The 21,256-nt window shown below is 37.9% G+C and overlaps 1 protein-coding gene and 1 pseudogene across 1 annotated transcript; both read right to left on the bottom strand.

Annotated features, from left to right (window-relative positions):
- Window positions 1-12,885: 12,885 nt before the first annotated feature.
- On the bottom strand, window positions 12,886-14,176 carry LOC113869655 (annotated as a pseudogene).
- Window positions 14,177-15,790: 1,614 nt separating this feature from the next.
- On the bottom strand, window positions 15,791-17,275 carry LOC113870335 (gallate 1-beta-glucosyltransferase-like). Its single transcript, XM_027506929.1, has one exon. The coding sequence runs from the start codon at window positions 17,273-17,275 to the stop codon at window positions 15,791-15,793; it is 1,485 nt and encodes a 494-aa protein (XP_027362730.1).
- Window positions 17,276-21,256: the final 3,981 nt, after the last annotated feature.

Here is a 21,256-nt window from a genome sequence, read left to right as displayed (position 1 = left end):
TCGAGACTATTCTTTTTTTGTCGCGAAGCTCTTTTCTAGGGCTTCACATTGGACTCTGGTTTTGCCAAAAATAGAGCTCACAGATGAAACCTATGACCTTCGCAACTTGTTTAACATGGATACACTTTCAGCCATGTTTTACTGTTTCAGCGATATCTCTAGCTGCGGGACAAGTATTGAGCCAGTTCCTGATTCATTTCGAATATTTCGTCAGGGGCATCACTCTAAAGTCTGGTTTTACAGAAAACGGATCTCAAACCTGAAAGATATGGCCTTCGCAGTTTGTTGCGACTGTTTGCAACACCCAGATTCTGAGCGTTTCACGGCAGCGTTTATTTTTCGACGATATCTCGAGCTATAGGGCGAGTTTCGAGACGATTCTTTTTTTGTTGTGAAGCTACTTTTTGGGGCTTCACCATCGACTCTGGTTTTACAGAAAATGGAGCTCGCAGATGAAAGCTATGAGCATCGCAACTTGTTTAACACGGATACACTTTCAGCCCAGTTTTACTGTTTCGGCGATATCTCTAGCTGCGGGACGAGTTTCGAGACGATTCTTTTTTTGTTACGAAGCTCTTTTCTGGGGCTTCACCATGGACTCTGGTTTTGCAGAAAACGGAGCTCGCAGATAAAAGCTATGACCTTTGTAACTTGTTTAACACGGATGCACTTTCAGCCCCGTTTTACTTTTTCGGCGATATCTCTAGCTGCGGGACACGTTTTGAGCTAGTTCCTGATTCATTTCGAAGATCTCTTTAGGGGCTTCACTCTGGAGTTTGGTTTTGTGAAAAACGGATGTTAGACTTGAAAGATATGGCCTTTGCAGATTGTTGCTACTGTCTGCCTCCTAGATTCTGAGTATTTCCGGGCAGCGTTTACTTTTTTGACGATATTTCGAGCTACAGGCCGTGTTTCGAGAAGATTCTTTTTTTGTTGCCAAGCACTTTTCTGGGGCTGCACCATGGACTCTGGTTTTGTAGAAAACGGAGCTCGCAGCTAAAAGCTATGACCTTCGTAACTTGTTTAACACGGATGCACTTTCAGCCCCGTTTTACTTTTTCGTCGATATCTCTAGCTGCGAGACGAGTTTTGAGCCGGTTCCTGATTCATTTCAAAGATTTCGTCAGGGGCTTCTATCTAAAGTCTGGTTTTACAGAAAACGGATCTCAATCCTGAAAGATATGGCCTTTACAGTTTGTTGCGACTGTTTGCAACCCCCAGATTCTGAGCGTTGCACGGCAGCGTTTACTGTTTCAACGATTTCTCGAGCTACAGGCCGAGTTTCGAGACGATTCTTTTTTTGTTGCGAAGCTCTTTTCTGGGGCTTCACATTGGACTCTTGTTTTGCCGAAAATGGAGCTCGCAGATGAAAGTTATGACCTTCGTAACTTGTTTAACACGGATGCACTTTCAGCCCTGTTTTACTATTTCGGCGATATCTCTAGCAGCGAGACACGTTTTGAGCTAGTTCCTGTTTCATTTAGAAGATCTCTTTAGGGGCTTCACTCTGGAGTCTGGTTTTGTGAAAAATGGATGATAGACCTGAAAAATATGGCCTTCGCAGATTGTTGCGACTGTCTGCCCCCCAGATGCTAAGTATTTCCGGGCAGCGTTTACTTTTTTGACGATATCCCGAGCTACAGGCTGTGTTTCGAGAAGATTCTTCTTTTGTTGCCAAGCACTTTTCTGGGGCTTCACCATGGACTCTGGTTTTGCCAAAAAGGGAGCTGGCAGATGAAAGCTATGACCTTTGCAACTTGTTCAACATGGATACACTTTCAGCCCCATTTTACTATTTTGGCGATATCTCTAGCTGCAGAACGAGTTTTGAGTCGGTTCCTGATTCATTTCGAAGATCTCGTCAGGGGCTTCACTCTAGAGTATGGTTTTCCATAAAATGGATCTCAAACCTAAAAGATATGGCCTTCACAAGTTTTTTCTGACTGTTTGCAACCCGCAAATTTTGAGGGTTTCACGGCAGCGTTTACTTTTTTGATGATATCTCGAGCTAGAGGACGAGTTTCGAGACAATCTTTTTGTTGTTGTGAAGCTCTTTTCTGGGGCTTCACATTGGACTCTGGTTTTGCCGAAAATGGAGCTCGCAGATGAAAGTTATGACCATCGCAACTTGTTTAACATGGATACACTTTCAGCCCTATTTTACTGTTTCGGCGATATCTCTAGCTGCGGGACGAGTTTTGAGCCGATTGCTGATTCATTTCGAAGATTTCGTCAGGGGCTTCACTCTAGAGTCTGGTTTTGCAGAAAACAAATCTCAAACTTGAAAGATATGGCCTTCGCAGTTTGTTGTGACTGTTTCCAACCCCTAGATTTTGAGCGTTTCCGGGCAGCGTTTACTTTTTCGACGATATACCGAGCTACAGGCCGTGTTTCGAGACGATTCTTTTTTTGTTGCGAAGATCTTTTCTGGGGCTTCATTGTGGACTCTGGTTTTATAGAAAACAGAGCTCGCAGATGAAAGCTATGACCTTCGTAACTTGTTGAACATGGATTCACTTTCAGCCCCATTTTACATTTTCGTTAATATCTCTAGCTGCGGGACGAGTTTTGAGCCAGTTCTTCATTCATTTCGAAGATCTTATCAGGGGCTTCACTCTGGTGTCTTGTTTTGCAGAAAACAGATCTCGGACCTGAAAGATATGGCCTTCGCAATTTGTTGCGACTATATGCAACCCCCAGATTCTTAGCGTTTTTGGGCAGCGTTTACTCTTTCGACGATATCTCGAGCTACAGCCCGTGTTTCGAGACGATTCTTTTTTTGTTACGAAGCTCTTTTCCGTGGCTTCACTGTGGACTCTGGTTTTGTAGAAAGTAGAGCTCGCAGATGAAAGCTATGACCTTCGTAACTTGTTGAACATGGATTCACTTTCAGCCCCATTTTACTGTTTCGTTGATATCTCTAGCTGCGGGACGAGTTTTGAGCCAGTTCTTAATTCATTTTGAAGATCTCGTCAGGGGCTTCACTCTGGAGTCTGGTTTTGCGGAAATCAGATCTCAGACTTGAAGGATATGGCCTTCGCAGTTTGTTGTGACTGTTTCCAACCCCAAGATTTTGAGCGTTTCTGGGCAGCGTTTACTGTTTCGACGATATATCGAGCTACAGGCCGTGTTTCGAGACTATTCTTTTTTTGTTACGAAGCTCTTTTCTGGGGCTTCACTGTGGACTCTGGTTTTGTAGAAAACAGAGCTCGCAGATGAAAGCAATGACCTTCACAACTTGTTTAACACGGATGCACTTTCAGCCCTGTTTTACTGTTTCGGTGATATCTCTAGCTGCGGGACGAGTTTTGAGCCAATTCTTGACTCATTTCGAAGATCTCGTCAGGGGCTTCACTCTAGAGTCTGGTTTTGCGGAAATCAGATCTCAGACTTGAAAGATATGGCCTTCGTAATTTGTTGCGACTATATGCAACCCTCAGATTCTTAGCGTTTTCGGGCAGCGTTTACTCTAATTTCAGAATACGAGTATTCAGTGCGCTCTCTGAGCTATGGAACAGCTCCGTAAGTTGCTCGAGACGCTCATATTCCACATGTCTATCTCTTTTTGCTTTTTTGCTAACGTCCTATGTCTGATCTTGTTTGAGTGTTTCGTGCATTTCTACTCTAGACTCGATGTGAATTGTAGCACAAACTCTGTAGCATCGCATGAAATTTCCTTTGAGAATTGCCTCTCCATGATAAATTTTCAACATCGTGATTGCATCCATTGACTCTTGAGCTCTACTTCTCTGCTTTGTAACATGGATTGCAGAGCATTTCTCCGGCCCCAAGACCTGATTTACCTAGTATGAGGTGATTACTTGTGGCCCTTAGATGTAATCATCTGGGTCTAGCGGCGAGCGACACGATGTTTTGAAGCACATATCTCTATGATCTTCACCTGAAATAATCTTTCAGTCTTTGATCAGAGGGCTTCACTTCGTGAGAGCTCATAAGGCTAACATCTGCTTGTGCGAGATACTGATCAGATTTCTCCTAGTACTCTCTGAAAGAGAAGATGTATTGGCTCTTCGATGGAGATTTCCGCTTGGTCTTGTCTCACTATTGCACCCTCATGTATTATCTCTGGCGTTCATAGCTTGTTGTGCTGATACATGTCTGGTCTCAAGTCTGATGTTAATACTCTCTTGCAACGGAGAATTCTCTGTCTCTCATCTAGCGAGTGTCTGCCGCTTTAATTCTCGCAGAACTATCTCATGCTCTATCTTTTTGTTGTCAGAGCTCTCCCTCCTCTCCATGAGTAAGGCTTTGTCATCCCAATGTGCACTCTGGTGTGTAAGTGTGAGCAAATAGCTACGATAGTCTATACGACTAGTTGATATAGAATCAATGACGCTCTGTACGACCATACCTTAAATTGGAAGTCCATTCACAGAGACTGCACTCTTTCAGTATCATTGCCCATAACGACGAGTTCTTATCTAGCTTTCTTGGACCAATCCTTTCCTTGATTGATTCCACCACCTTTCGTTTAAGATGTTCTCGTGTGATAAATTTTCTCAATTTTGAAACTTTCCATAATTCTCGCTCCTAACTGTTTGATGGTTTATTGTATGAAACCAGGTTGTTAGCATTTTCCGATTTTTCGATAGTGCGATATCATCGTCTCAGGTGGCTTCTTCCTCGCTAGAAGGTCAACTGTTTTGCAGAAAAATAGATTCTCAGACTTGAAAGACTGAATGCGAACCATACTCTAGTTCCTCATAAACTCGACGTTACACTCATTATTGCAACTCCTCTCAGTCTAGTAAGATTCTGAAGTACATACTTAAATTACTTCTATGTGAATTATGTTTTCTCTCGATAAAGGTATCACCACTTTAGATCATTGGACCTTGTTGGGATGGCTTCCACACCATTTTAGGACACATAGGTCTACTACCACAGTAATATACGTCCTCGAGAAGACGTTTACTGTAAGGTTCGCGCGACGAGTAGAAATGGTTCACTCCCTCTGCTACATGGCACGTAGATTTCGCCCGAACTCTACCTACTCCTATATTATTGTATGCGGAGCTTTCTTTTTCATAGGGGCTAGTCTATTCTGATTGGCATCTTCTTGCGTGATATGTATGTAGGTAAGCCATGTCTTATCGCACGTGACTGCTCACAACGCCGTTTATCAGCATAAGGCTTCTATGCGAGCGGCTCTCATTACGTACAGACTATGTGTTTATGAGCACAGGCAGAAGAAAATACCTCAGCTTTGCAGGACTTTAGCCCTCGTTGTTACTGCATGCTAGTCTCGCTTCGGGACTTACCATTGGTTGGCCTTCACTACTCTAGCATTCGCGTGACGTCTATGACAATGCCACAGAATTTTAGCTTTGTTCTCCTTGTGGATACACTTTCAGCAGACAATTCTACCCCTATTTTGGACAATAATGGTGTCTTCCCATACCAGTAAAATTGCTGTCATGCAGAAATTTTCTTTCTTTGTTGCCAATTTAAACTTTGCTGGAATCAGGTTTGTGAGTGCGCGGCTAAATATTCTTCTCTAAACAGCAATATCTCGAGAAGAGTTGACATCTTCCCATACAGCTCACAAGTAGTGACACTTCACTCTGCGTGTGCTCATAGTCTTTGTGCAGAAATTTCATCATTTCGGACCTTGTTAACACGAAAATTAATATAGAGACCGCTTTCGACAACTTTAGTTGTTGTGCCATATAGATTGGTCCAGATCCTAGTCCAGATTGAACATTTTCCATGATCAAGCTACTCCTATTTTCCTTGCCCTTTTTATCTCTAACTATTCGCTCATATCTCTTATCTACTGTTCGCGCAGAGCAAGTACTCATATCTCAGCGCATTATCAGGCTTGGTGTTTTGTCACAGCGTTATCGCGATTGCAGTTTCTCTCTCAGTATACGAAGCTCTTTATTACTGAGAATGAAGTGGCTAGTGCACTAGTGAGCTCTGCTAGGTTATTTTACGTTAGATTACTTATCCATGGTCAAGCTTACTGCAGATGGAGAAGCTCTCTAGATCTAGACTTGACACTAACATACGTATATATACAGCAGGAGGATGCTACCTTTTTTCAGCCCAGTTATATGTCTTAATCACTTGTTGCTCTCAAAAGTGTTAGAAACGACTATTCTCGCTTAGCTCTGCGCAGGAGTAATTTTAAGTCCACATGCTCATTTTGTGTAAACCTCATGATTCTTTCTCTCGATTCTCATTTCGAAGATCAGCATGATCAGGCTCCTACGGCTTGCACTCTCTCACGTAAGTCATCGACATTTGCTCTCAGATTCAAATTGACGATGATCATCAGTGACACTGAATCAGAGATTTGTATGACTGGCTCGGCAGTCGTGCAGTGTGCAGTAGTTTTACGATAGCGATGATTTACTTGTCTTTAAAACAGAAAATGGCATGCAAACAGTTTCACTCATAAAACTCAATATCTCAGGTTCCTTGACGCGTAAATATTCATAAGAGGTTTTGGCTATACTCTTTTTAGAAAAGTCTTTATAAACCCTCCTATTAAAAACCTTACATTGGCCTAAGAAACTTCCTAATTCCCTTAAACATTAAGTTGGTGGAGGTAGGTGTGTATAATGACTTCAGAGTGTGGCGTGGGAGCGGTTCAATTCCTTTTTCAGAAATTCTATGGCCAAGGAACTTATTTTCCTCTGGGACCGATGTACAAAGATGACGCACTTCTTCCCAACTCAGCACAAGGAATGTGGGTTTCTATCTTGACATCTCTGCAAAACCAATGGAGCAAATTAGATAGACAGTCAACTCAAAAGATGAATTGTCAAACCACAAAATAAATATCATCTTCCATGAAGCACCGTACAGACTAGGCTCCATGATTCTACACTCAAGATCTTGAAAATAATGGACATGCATGGTTCCATCCCTTGGAAGTAGTCACTGGAATTAGCATTGCCACAATTCCTTATATAATGTCATCTTGTTTTTTATTAGATGAACAAAAGTTACTTCGACTCTTTATGTTTACTCTATGGTGAAGATGGCGCAGTCTTTCTCTTGAATCATAGGAGGCCTCACTCACTATCTTGTGATTGTTATGCCTAAATATCCTTCATCAAGGGAGACATGCTTAATAAAATGCTAGTGGTTCCAGTTCTCTCCGAATCTTTTCAGTAACATGATGAACAAACACAGAAGCATGTCTTAGAGGCGAGAAAAATGTGATCCTTCCTAGTTTGATGCATACATTAGCGTTTCTATAATCAATGCAACAGGCTGTGCCAAACCCGTGACAGTTCTAGTGATGGAGCTACTTTTAATTCAATCTGTTTCATTTGCCCATCTGTACAGTTTTATTCCTCCTTTTCTTAAAGGAACACAACGTGTGGAACTAGGTGCTCAGCATTTCCCAGTTGCACTACATTCCCAAACTTGGGTAGATTTTGATTCCCTGCACTTCTAACAGCTTATTACCCTTTTCTAACCACTTCCTTCATGGCTGGATTTTCAACCTTCTTTGTGGTCTGTACCAAAAGGATTAGGTTAATACCTTTCAAATCTTGAGATGTGCAATCCAATTGCAGATTGTGATTCCTTAAAACTTCTCAGCAATTTTTTCTTCTCATCTCTTCTTGAGATTCATTGCTTATAATAATTGGATTATTGATTGTCTTTTGATTTAGATGTAAAGAGTACCTCAAGTAGGATGGCAATGCTTCAGCTCAAGTTTTCTCCACTTTCTCTTCTTCCCTCTTTTCTTTTTTTCAGCTCCTCTCTTGCTGAATTTTTGGAATAAGGATGATAGTAGTGTTTCAAAGTTACTACACATATTTCCATGGAATTTTTCTTCTCTTTTTTACAGCAGCTTTGTTAATTTCCTGCAACTATAATTTCCCCTTAACATAGAAAAATTCATTCAGCATTATCAATTAATTGAGATGAGGAAATGAAATAGGATTCTAAAAATCATCAACTCTTATGGCAAGTACTTCTATCACTTAGGTATGTTTGCGTGCTTCAAAAAACATTAAGAGGTAACCTTTTCATCCTGCACTCTAAGCATTAATTCCCCTTTTTTCAATCAATCAAAGCTCTCCCTATAAGCTAACGAAGGGTTTGCCCAATATTTAGAGAATATCGGATCCACTTCCATGTCTAAAATCACAAATTGCAAGGAAAATAAACTTTGGTCAATTTTTAACCAAGTAAATCCTCTACAATACCATATGGATAAGTATATGATCTGTCCGCCAAGTTGTAGAGTTTGATGCTTGTTGGCTTTGATCTTCCTCTATTCCAAGTCGTGTGTTCGATCTTTGATGGAAGAGGTCATTTCTAAGGGTTGATGCTCTCGCGCGCCCAAGATCACACAGAAGCTTTTTCCTATTGTGCAATTTATCCTAGCTGCGGGACTGAATAGAGCATTGGAATGCTGTGTATTTGATGAACGCCTTATAGGTCTTTAATTAGTTTGATCTTGGCATTGCTTCTACTCTTGTCTACGAAAAAATAGAGAATTCTCAGTCAAGGGACACTGCATTCTTCAGTTCAAAAGGGGCATTCCTGTCTTGTCTATTCTTTCTAGAAGCTTTGCTCTCTTACTGTGGACAGCCAATCTGCGGGGGCCTGTCCAATAGAAAATCTTAGTAGCTATCTCGAGTAGAACCGGTCGATTATGTAAATTGCTATAATGCTTCAGCAAAATGAATAATATTAGAATTTTATTGGAGTTCTTGTGAGACACGTCTCATGTACAGCATCTAGTGCATTACGCCTTTCTGGTCTTGGATTTGGTGACGTATGTGTGTTTGGATAAGGCTAATGTCGCTTGTACCTCTTCTTCATCTCTACAAGCCAGCTTTTGACCTTTGAACTCTTATCTGAAAATTTGCTCTTTTTTCGTGTCTTCTTCACAGTTATTGACGTGATGGTGTATCCACTTCTGAATATTTTCTCTTTTCGCAATTAGGGTGTTGAAGTTTCCCTTCCCTCTTTAGATCGATGTTGCAATTCCTTCTCAGCTCGCTCTTTCCTCTTGGTTTTTTACTCTTCCTTTCAGGTGGTTTTTGGTTCACTACCCACATATATCGCTCAGACTCCTAGTCCCATCACAACTTGGCATTGTCGTACTGGGATTATAACTGTGTGTTGCTAGGGAATCTCCCATCTTCTCTGTATCCTCCTGAGACAGTGACCTAAGCTAGTTGTTCTCAAGAGTGCTGTCTGTTTGTCTATAGCTTTCTCGACATGGGAAGATTACCTCTCGGATTTCTCTTTGATATAGCTTGTGTTTTGTACGGAAGTGCTACTTTCTACTGATTTGTTCAGCCATTGTGTTATCTTCCGCGTGTGTTCAGTCCTTTTCATCCAGTGGTTTAGAAAACGCGTCCTGATTTCATTTTGAAATGTTTAGGTTGGCTAGCATTCTCCCTCTGGATAAGTAAGGTTTTTTGTTGTCTGGGTAGCTGGGAGCCGTGACAATTATAAGAAATAGGACAACTCGCAAAATGGAAAGCAATGACCTTCGGAAACTGGTTTAACATTGGATGCACTTTTCAGCCCCGGCCTTTTTACAATAGTTCGTTGAATTATCTCCTAGATGAGCAGCAGTTGTAGAACTTGTGTCCGCAATTTAGAATTTTGGTCTCGATTCCAGCCTATGTTTGCGCTGGTTTCTAATTGTAGAAAACTGCAAAACCGCTTAGGGGATTAATTGTGAAAAGATTCGCCGTTTGTCTTCTGAAAATCCCACAATTGATTATATTTTCTGTATTGCATTTCGACTTCTTGAGAAAATTCAACAATTATTATTTTTCCCATCTGTAAACAGGCTACTTCTTTACACATGATTCCCTCCCCGATCCAAAGGAAATCGAGCACCACAAGTGGTGTGACAGTCGTTTTCCTGTTAGTTGAGTTCCTCGGTTTGCTTGGTTAAGGTTGCAGACTGGAATTTGTAATGGGTGCGCCTCCGCCAGCTATTTGTCTCAGAAAACAATTGGTTTTGCAGCTGATTTTGAGTCAAAAAGTCTTCAAAAGTTCTTAGCCATACATAGCCTCTATCTCCTTTGACATAATGACTTTGTCTCATTGAGAACATTACAAACTTTGAAAAGATGCATATTGGGAGCGTATCGCAGGTGCCACTCATATCGTTATAATTTTCCTGAGCTTTTTTTTATTGATTTTGGTGTTCAATGAACCTTGTGTCCATAGTCTCTCCAGACCCCCCTGCACATCTATGAATTGTTCTGGTTGTGCTAGGCTTTCATTCCCATTAGAGAAGGTCTCAAGTTGCATCCATTCCGGTATGACAATGGAGCTGGTGTGTTGGCATCTTCTCAAGGTTCCTTGCCTAGATCGCTCCCCATGCCGTCATATAAGTTGCCTCCTTTCTTGGCTGGCCATGGAAGGATGTTGATCTCTCCTCTTAGCTTTGCAGCCTTAAAAGGTGGCAAATATTTTAGAGAAAAAATCTGCCTATGTCGGTCTAGATACTTGTCTCTTATATAACGGTTAGTCTCTACACCCTGTGGTTGGGCTTGGAGCCAACATTTTGCCTTGTCCCTCAAGGAAATCTGATATGCATTATCCGTTTGCTGACAGCCCATAACTGTGATTCGCTCCGTGTTGTCGAGACGGATATTTCACATATCTTCTCTCTGTGCTGATTGAACAAATGTAAGTACTATTATATATTGTAAGTGATGGGATTCATCTGAAGGACTTTTACACACCTAGATAGAGATGAAGTATCGTACCTTTGTGTGTGTGTATAAATATACTAGAAGTAGAGAGCTAAAGAGGCGCATGCGGCTATTGATCTCGAAACCCTCGGTTGGACTTTGAAGCTGGTAATTTCGCGCCTTTCTCAGCTAAACATTGATTGAAGACCCGAAATGTGATGTCAATACTTTCCATTGTGCCATCCAATAATGTGTGTACACTCCATCTTGTGCTTCTCTACAAGTCCGTTTTGTCTATGTGGTTCAACAACTGATCTCTACGTCTGCTTGGGACGACTGGATATTTTACAGAATGAAGTCTGGAGAATGTGCTATGTCTCTTTAGTGTTTCCTGTCAGTTTCATTGTCTCGAAGAGAGGTAGAGGTACTAACTGCAACTCTTCAATGCCATATCCTCTATGTTGAGCCCCATTGTACCACGCATCTCTAACCCTGGTCTAAAATACTCCGCTCCGTTCGGCAACCTATATACTCTACAGCAAGATTAACCCTGTGAGTAATATCCGAAGAGATCTGATATCAAGGAATCATCCAAACGGAATCACTTTCGAGAATAAAGTATTACATCAAGTGGAACAATCCATTCTTCCCATGCCGCATCTATAAAAACACAACAGGGCAACATCCAACCAACCAAAAACATCCAAACACAATAATCATCTTACCTACTTGGTAACTCCTTTTGCATCTTAGACACCACAACCAGAGCAATGAAATAGGCTGGCAGAGAAATAATACAATCTATTGATATAGTTCCGATTTCAATGAGATAAAAGGCATACACCCATGATCTTATCCTTATATAAGCGTTTAATCGCCAACAACAAACAGCAGCTTAATATTGCGAAGGACGAAGAACAAATGATAAAAATTCACCCTTACCAATCCTCAACATCATTACTGAACTAAACTACCGTAAAGATCACCCATCAACCCAACTATCCAACACACTTTAATACAACATCAATAATTGAACCACACCACACCCTATCACACAGCCCTCCGCCACATCCTTATAAAACAGATTGTACGGTAGCTACAAATCCAAACGCACCCCTCATCCTCTAAGTATCATCTACACGATTAAGTTAGTGACACAAGTCTTAAGACGTATTATACCACAAGCCCGCGAACCACCGCTTTATGCCAATACTCGCTCTCGAGACCCACACAGATATACCTGTTTGCATGCATTTTCACTCTCGAACGCTTCTCTGTTTAGGTACTTATGGCATTGGCCTGTAATTCGCTGGACTCTGAGCTTATATTGCAGTGGTAGAGAACCTCGCACACAAGCACCCTCCAACTTCAAACACACGCACACTCAAGCTTGCCAAGTTAACCTAAAACAACCTCTCCAAAGTCAAGCATCCTCACCCGCTCGAAACCACAACCCAATATTGTATAGACTAGAAGACGGCTCAAACGCAACTCTCACAACATTTAGTACACACCTCTCCTACCATTCCCTAAACGCACAACTAACCACCAAAAATGATGACACTTGTTAGAAAATCTACGAAACTTCCCTACTAATGCGAAGATGCGGCAGAAGATTAAGAAGTGAACAATTGAAGAGGTAAAAGCAGAGAGTCATTCTCCATCTAACTTTGCCCTCATTTCCTCCTCAGAATCTTCGCTCTTAGCTACGCGCGGTTAAGAACAAAAGTCGCTCTCTTCTAGTACTTCCCTCTTATACTTTCCCTTCGGAATGTTAACACCACGATATTACAAAATGAATAACCGAAAAACCTAAAAAATGACAAATAGAAGATGCTTCATCTTTAAGTTTCTAATTCCTAATGTTTATTAGAGTTGGTTTCTAATTATGAATTTTTAAAAATAGAAACAGAAAACTGTTTTAAGAATAGAAATCAAACATGCTATATGTTTCCGTTCCCCCAAGTTTTCTCTTTGGTGATTCCACAAATCCGCATGATATAAATTTGTTACCTTAAAACACACATCAAGTACTCTGTCTCTTGATTATAACATAGATGGATTGGATAACAAGGCACCAGTTATATACAGAACAGAATTGGAGTTTGATAGAAGTCAAATTGCGATCAATTTTGTTTGTTTTCTTTTCAACGGAAATCTTGTGGACAAGAAAAAACATTGAATAAAAAGAACATAAAATAACAATCGCAAAAAATAGGAGGTACTTTTCGATGATCAGTTTGATGAGCGAGTCCGTCTTGAGCAAAGAAAGCCAAGATCAAGTTACCCAAGAATGCACCAATGTCAAAACCCATTGGTCCATAAAATGCAAATTCTGGATCAATCACTTGAGTTGATTCAGGTGTGACCATGACAGAACTAGTGTGTAGATCACCGTGTATTAGTGCCTGGGCCCTCTCCGAGAACCTGCAAGAATAAAAAATTGTTACTTGTTAGAACGAAAATAAGTAAAGCGGGAATTAATAGCAATACGTACTTAGATTTGAGGTGAGCAACTTCAAGTTTGAGTAGATTGTCATGACGAAGGGCCTCAGCATGAGGATCAAGGTAAGGAGAAGTCCAGTGATTATACTGAGAAATTTGATAAGGGTCAGAGAAAACAACCTGCTCAGTGTGCCTGCATAACGCTGCATTCCCGCAGAATTTGGCAACTGCAAATGTAAATGTGATGATTAACGAAGGGAATTACCGTGCCACAACGACAATGGAATGGAGTATGGAGTAACAAACATAAACTAACGAGAAACAACCTTCCCGTTTATGATGTTCTGTGGAGCGGAACAAGAGAGAAGTAAAGAAAAGGGTGTTGGCCATGAAATGTGCCATGTGGTGGGCGAGGAGTGGATACTGAATGCCAGCAATGAGGCCTTTTCTGAGGATGATGTGGGGGGGCTCAAGGTAGCGCATGGCGATCAAGGACATGGTTTGGTCAAAGTGATAGAGTTGCGGGACATGTTGAGGGGTTAAGCGACCCTGCTCTTCCAACGCCATCGCCTCAAAGTATGCTCTCTCCTTCGTCAGTGGCCATGATTCCCCTATGCAACGAATGTACGGCAGAGCCTACAATTCCCAACCATTAATCAAGCATCAGCATCAGCAAGTTTGTGACACAGACATGCAGATTTACCTGTTTGATGATAATGATGGAACCCGCAGAGTTGGCGACCACGAAGACCAAGTTGAGGTTACCATCTCCGATCTCGTTTACCGTTAAGTCATGGTCAACGTCATCGTTATCCAGCATCAACTTTGAGGACAGGGCAGGGATGCCCTTCACGTACTCTATCACCGACCTCTCGTCCAGTTCACGAAACCCCAAAAACGCCATGCTAATATGTTATCTATCTCTGATTCTCTGTAACTGTAATTAACTACTAGACTTATGAAGAAGCCCTCCTAATATGCGCTACCTTAATTCTTACATTGCATTACCAGGTTCATTGAACGTCCTTACTATTTCATTTTGACTCACCACTTTCAACTTTGAATCGGTGCTTGAATTGATTTTCCATCCACTCTGCTCCCTACAATCGAGTTGGACAATTTTGATACCACCACTGCCCCAAAATATCATTTTTTCCATGTACGTGGTCTTCATTAAATTCAGTAATCAATATCTCACCACTCTTTCTTTCTATTCTTTTTTTATATCGAAATCCTACTCATCTTTTCTTGAATTATTAACGTTTTTAAGATAAATTTTTATCAGCAACCATTAAATAGAAATAAAATTAAAAAAAGAAAATAATAATAGTAAATTATTTGATAAACAAATAAAAAAGAAAAAAGTACAAGCGAAAATTAAGATAAAAAAAAAAACCGAAACTTGTAAAAATTGTATTTACACTAGTTCTTGAGAGATTTCAATTTTTAACATTTTCTTTTTAATCTATCCCAAAAGACGAAACTTTTATCTTTTTAGTAATTAAATGTAAAGTAACTTTTATTAATATTGTCTAAATAGTGTTATTATGTCAAAATTAAATTTAAAATAATTATTTTAAATTATAAACAAATTCACTCAAATTTAAATTCTTTTTCAATTCAAATTAAATTTATCTATAATAAAGTTTAAAAACTCTAATTCAAACGCGTACTTTCTCTTATTCTTTCCTACACGAATTGTATTGTGCTATGTGCATACCGTGTATACATGCTAATTAATAAGTAGCAAGTAATGAATCAAACTTAGGTGAAATAGTAAATGTGTATTTTTTTTATTTAAAATTAGAATTTTGTCTTAATAATTCACACAATAAATATTAACGTTAAAAATTGACACACATTATTAAAATAAATATATAATTTTAATTAAAGAAAAATATTAAATATTTATAATATTATATTTAAGCTTTCTCAATAAATAATTACCCGATATATACTGCTGGTAAGTAGCACGTATCATCATATTTTATTTCATAAATATTTGTGGGAAAAAAAAAAGATGCTTGGCGATAATCCTTCAGTCAATATCATCTCAAATTCTGAAAATTCATACACGAAGGTTCCTCCATGGACCAATTTTTAAATTTCTTCTTTTTGTTTGTTCGAGTAATTTTTAAATATCTAAACGCATGCCCAACGTTCAGTAGAAAAGTGGTAAACGGGGAAAGTCAAGTCCATGACCATTAGGCATATGAACTTCAATTACAATGTTCACGTAGGGTTGGTTTGGTTTAAATTTTGAAATAAATGATTTGAAAAAAATAACATCGAACGAAATGTTAAAGAAAATCGATATATGTATTCAACCATGATATTTTAAAAATAATTTTACTTCCTAAATAATAACGCACAACTATTCTTCAATTTAATCTGTAAATATATATTTTTAAAAAATATGAATATCGCATCTGGAATTTTTTATTCAAAGTGAAATATTAAAAAACCGCTGTGTGATGTTGGTACTAAACAAAAGGGCCACCAAGAATTTGTAATAGACCCCCCTGTCCCCTTGTATGTAATGTTGGTAATTGGTAGTATTACAATCACACCCACATATAGTTGGAATTATTTTAAATCACTGCAGTGCAACATATGTTTAAGAAGTCAACCCACACAATTAGTCACACTAATCCATATTTTATTTTGGGTGACCAAAGAATTTGATTTTGTTATTTTTCTTTGGTGACCATTGGGATTGGCTTGACGTGAGAAGGGGAAGCATTGCCACAAGTGTTTCTAATCTCTACGCTTCTCTTCCTTACTTCATCCACGAATGCTTGCATGTTGCAATGAGAAGAACCACTTGGGGCTAGCGCGGCTTCTGCTGCTGCCTTGAACTTGAAAGCGTTATGCTTCATGCAGGGCACTCTGGGGCCAACGGTTGCCTCCAACAAACACTGCTTCACCTCATCCCTCTTTATCAATTCATTTGAAGCTTCACCTCTGCACATTCTAACACCCACTTGGAAAACATCCACCAAGTACTTCCCATTGATCACTTGGTCACCCCACTGCGGGAACGCCACCAGGGGCACTCCAGAGGTGAGTGCTTCCATGGACGAGTTCCACCCACAGTGAGTAACAAAGCAAGCCACCGAGGGGTGACTCAGAACTTGCTCCTGCGGACTCCACCGCACCACTTTGCCTTTGTTCCCTGCTTTCTCAAGGAAGTCACGAGGAAGCACGTGAACCTCATTCCCAGAGTGTTTGTGAGGAGGCTTCATCACCCAAAGGAAACAAACTCCCGAGTCCAGAAGGCCGTAGGCGATCTCATCCACTTGCTCTTGTTTCAAGTACACCACGCTGCCAAAGGATATGTACACCACGCTAGAGGGTGCCTTCGAGTTAAGCCACTCCATGATGCAGTCATCGGCCTTCAACAAATCACCACGCACGGTGCTCTCATGTGGGGCCTTGAACAAGGGTCCAACTGTCTTAATAGGGAAAATCTTCGACATGTGCTCAACGATGTCGTGCTCCAGCTCCTGGAAGGTGTCCATCAGAATACAAAAGGGTTTTTCCAGGTTGGCGAACTGTCCCATGATTGCCCTTCGAAGGAATGGGTAGGGAGTGATTGGATGGAGGAAGCTGGGGACTTGGTCGTATTTCAACAAAGGCATGCATGGCAGCTGAACATCAATTTCGGGCTCAGTTTCGGAAGGAAAAGGCACTAGTTTGTGGTAGTAATGGTAGTAGGCAGAAAAGGAAGCACAAGATTGAACCCAAAGCATGGCGGAAGGGAGGGAAAGGGATTGGGCAAGATCAGAAACCCAGGGGATGAAAGGGTTATTGATGAGACATGAAACGGGCCGGCCTCGTTGAGCGTGGTGGTTGATGATGCGAGAGAGGGCTTGCTTTCCAGCTATCTCAAGTTGGGGCAGATACTGATCCAAGTCCTCTCTCCGAGGCTCTTCCTCATCCCACCCATCTTCCAACCATTCGAACCTTAAGAAACCCTCTCCAATGGAGACTTCCTCGTCCGAGATATTGCTCGCTTCTCTCATCTGCTTTCCCCAGCTTTCTGGGGTGCAAAATGTGACCAGCAAACCATTTGAGGCCAAGCACTTCCCAAGCCTCAGAAGAGGGTTCACGTGCCCTTGCCCTGGGAATGAGACAAGCAACACATGGACAATATCAGTATTAAATGACCCCATTTTGTCTATACCACACTACAAGCCAAAAATATATAGAGTTTATAATTCAGATGGGAAAAGTGAATATAATCTGACTTATTTATAGTGCTGCCCCGATACTTCATAAATGTAGTCTGAAATTTTGAATGGCGTGTGTAACCAATAGCAACATCGAGACTGTTGGTTGGGTTCCAAAATCGCTCGTTGGACTGGAAAGTCATACTCGTCTCCTACATTTTTGCCTTACCATCTAGACTCAATATTATTGCTTCATAGAAAATTCGAAGTTTAAACCGTTGCTTTATATCCTTCTAAGAAATAATCTTTTAACTGGATAGAAATGATAAAACACATGTATTTATTATTTTTAGATGTATTTATCATTTTTAAAGTAATTAAGAAATTTAGAGATAAAAAGTAGAAAAATTTATAATTATTAATTGAAAAGTTAAAAGGCCAAAATTTGGGTCGATGAGTAAAAATGCATAAATGACAATTTTTTTTACGCAGTTAACTTATACAAATTGTGCAGATTCACTTGAATTTTGCTTCTTTTTTTTCAATTTTTTTCTTTTCTCTACACCTAACATTTTTTTATTTACTTTCATATTCAACCTTCTTTAATTTTTATATTCAACAACTTTTTTTTATATTTAACTTCTCTTTTTCTCTCTTAACTTTTTCTTTCTTTGTCTAACTTTTCTTTTTTTTCTCTTCACTCACACTCCACCTCATATCTCCAACTCTATGCCTTTCTCTCCCTCCACCACCACTCTTATAATACTTACTCTTCTAATCTTCATTCATTCTCAGTTCTCTTTTTCTTACACCTAACTTTTATCTCCTTAAATTAATGTGTAAAATTCGTTTAAATGAATCTGTAAAATTTATTTAAGTTAATTTTGTATAATTTTTTTATTTGTTTCTTATATTTTCTTTTAAACTAATCTATTTGTACTTGAATGAAAATGAAATTGGATGTTTAGTTTTTGCCACAATTGAAAAGAATTTGTACCCTCATATTTGCTCCCGAGTGAATTCGCAGTGCCAAATGCAATACCTTTTCTATATGCCTGGGACTAAAAGGATAGGTTTCCTGACTAATATAATCTCGCCGTTTTCTTTTTCACTTCTAAAGTTTTGTAAATTTTTAAAAATATTAGTATCATAAATTTTATAAAAAAAGTAGTACTTAACTTTTCACATATTAAATTAATTATCTCACTTATTTATTATCTTCTAGCAAATAAAGATTAAATGTTAAGGAAAAATTATAAAAATATTAATTATTCATTAATTTTATGAAATGACAATAAAAAGATAATAAATAAAATTGTTAAAGTGTCAAAGAAAATAGAATACAACTATACAAGGTTGACTAAATTCAATTCAATCTCTTATTTTAATAAATAAAATTATACAAAATCTTTATATCCTGGTCAGAATTCAATATTTAAAAGAACATCACAATTATTTTAAAGACTAATTAAAATATAAAAAAATTGGATTTTTAAAAAATTAAAGTTTAATAAAAATGATTTTTTATGCATAAACTTTGGTCTCTTATTCTAACTAAATAAATAACATAATTTTTACTCATTTACTACAATTCAATATTTTTGAGAAATCCTTCAATATATAAATTTCAATAAATTTAGAAAAATTTAGATTTTGACAAGATTCTTACAAATTTAATATCATGATATCAAATACTGTGCATAATATAAAAAAATAGAGAAAAAAATAAACAATAACCTCATGCTTAAAAAGACAAAAACACCAATTTATGTTATTCTTTTCAGCAATGCCATATTAATTACTTTTAATTATGCATAATTCAAGCGATTTAGACCAATAAAATTAATATTTTGTTAACCTTAACATTTAAATTGATTTTAAGTATTTAAAAGCAGTAATTTTTTATTAAATAATAAATATTTTAAAAAATTGTTAACAACACACTTTTCAACACACTTCTTGTTATATAATATCTTATTTTTAAAAATTAAACTACTTGTATCATAAATTACTCACTTTTTAAATATTAATTTCACTTTTCAGAAAAATGATCAATCACAAAAGTATGTTAAGGAGAGATTTTACTTTTCAGTGATGACATTAAATACGAAATTTTAATATTAATAAAAAAAAAACATCACCAAATTTTTTCTTGAAAAATTACACATAATTATGTTTAAAATAAATATATTATAGACTGTGTTCTATTGCATTGCACCGTGATTTAAATACCAGTGTAATTTAAAATAACTGCTTACTTACAATAAATGCTCGATTTCTTTTATTTTTATCAATTATTTACAACTCTGTATCATAAAATATGATGCTTAATAAGCAAGAGTCTCCGAACAAAAGCTTAGCTGGAGTATCAAAATTGACAAGTTTGCCATAATGTTATAATCGATTTATTCAACTTTATTAGCTTATTTTTCTGTCCTGAGCAAACTTAAATAGATTTGCTTTCTTCCTTCCATTTTCATGTTGGGAAATCACAAAAGATAGCAAGAGCTAAACATTGACTATAGGCCTCCTTAGGGAGCGTCGAACTTGGTTTATCATGCAATAGTTTGCTTCCATAACAATCAGCTAGCGTACCATTTAAATTTTATATTGAAATAATTAGCGCATGATTTTTCTCCTCTAAATTTATTTTTTGTAGGCATTTGACCAAAATACTGTAAAATATAGAAGAAACATACAGCAAGATAATTAATATATAGAAACAGCAAAATTTTTAATGGTCATCACTTGCAAGATTACATTATCAGAAAGGCCGACGAGTCAAGTCAGCTCAGGATCTCAACCCATAAATTATCCTTGACAAAACTGCATAATGTTTCACTGAACTAAAAAATTTCAAAAATTACATATAAAATTGGGCTAACTTATTAATTCTTCATTTTGAAGTTCTGGTGATGGAAAAGGTGGTAATGGTATTCATTCACCTTGTTCTTCTGGATGCCCCTCTCCGGAGGGCTAGGACCAGACTTGTTAACCTCTACCTTTCCAGTATAATATTTTAGTCCATGACCATCCACAATTGTACTTCTCACGTAATTATGTGACGAACCCAGAAAAGCACCATTCTTCTGCTCTTGATTAAGCAACTCTAATGAGTTAAGCGGTCGAGCCATCCCATGGAGGAAACTATGCCCGAAGAAAATAAGAGCAATAAGGAAGAAGGCAAAAGATTGGAATCTTGCAACCATGGTTGGTAGCTACAAGTATATCAACCAGGTTATGTTGAGAATATAGAGAACGCTGCACTTCTATTTATAGTGTTATTCAGAGGTAGTTTGTCTACACATTCATTGGGTGAATACAATGTGATCAATGCTCATAAATAAAACCTCTCTTCTTTAGCCAATAATATTTAGTCACCTCCTTAGACAAAGAGAAATTAGTTGGCTACGCAATAATTACGCAATAATTTTAATCTTGTATTTTAAAAATATATCACTTATTAAAATAAAATATTTATTAATATTATTTTTTATGAAATTATATAAATTTGATCTACTTAATAAAATTTTTTAAATTAATATCATATTTTATGTAAAGTATTGATGTTATTTTACTTCATATCTGAACTATATTAAGTAAAATTTAACTAATGTAAAATATTAAATAAAAAATACTTATTTAGGTGAGAATTATCAATAAAAAAAAAATTAATCTCAATTTTTAGAGTTGAATTTAAATATTCACAAATAAAAAAAATTATAAAAAAAATACACAGGTATTATATTAAAGTTATAAAATTATAATAAATATTTTTTATTCTAATAAAATTTTACTATTATTAATTATTTATCTTTAACTCTAAAGAGCTGAAGTTAACAAAACTTATTAAGAAAAAAAGACAAAAGTATTGTCTACACATTTATTGGGTTAACACACTGTAATCAATACTCATAAACAAAATCTTTCTTCTTTAGCCAACCATATTTAATTACCTCCTTGAGCAAAGAGAAATTAGTTGGC

Source organism: Abrus precatorius, unplaced genomic scaffold, assembly GCF_003935025.1.
Source record: "Abrus precatorius isolate BTA unplaced genomic scaffold, Abrus_2018 Scaffold6, whole genome shotgun sequence".
NCBI lineage: Eukaryota > Viridiplantae > Streptophyta > Magnoliopsida > Fabales > Fabaceae > Abrus > Abrus precatorius.
Note: the sequence above shows the minus strand (reverse complement) of the source record. Positions and strands in the feature narration are given on the sequence as shown.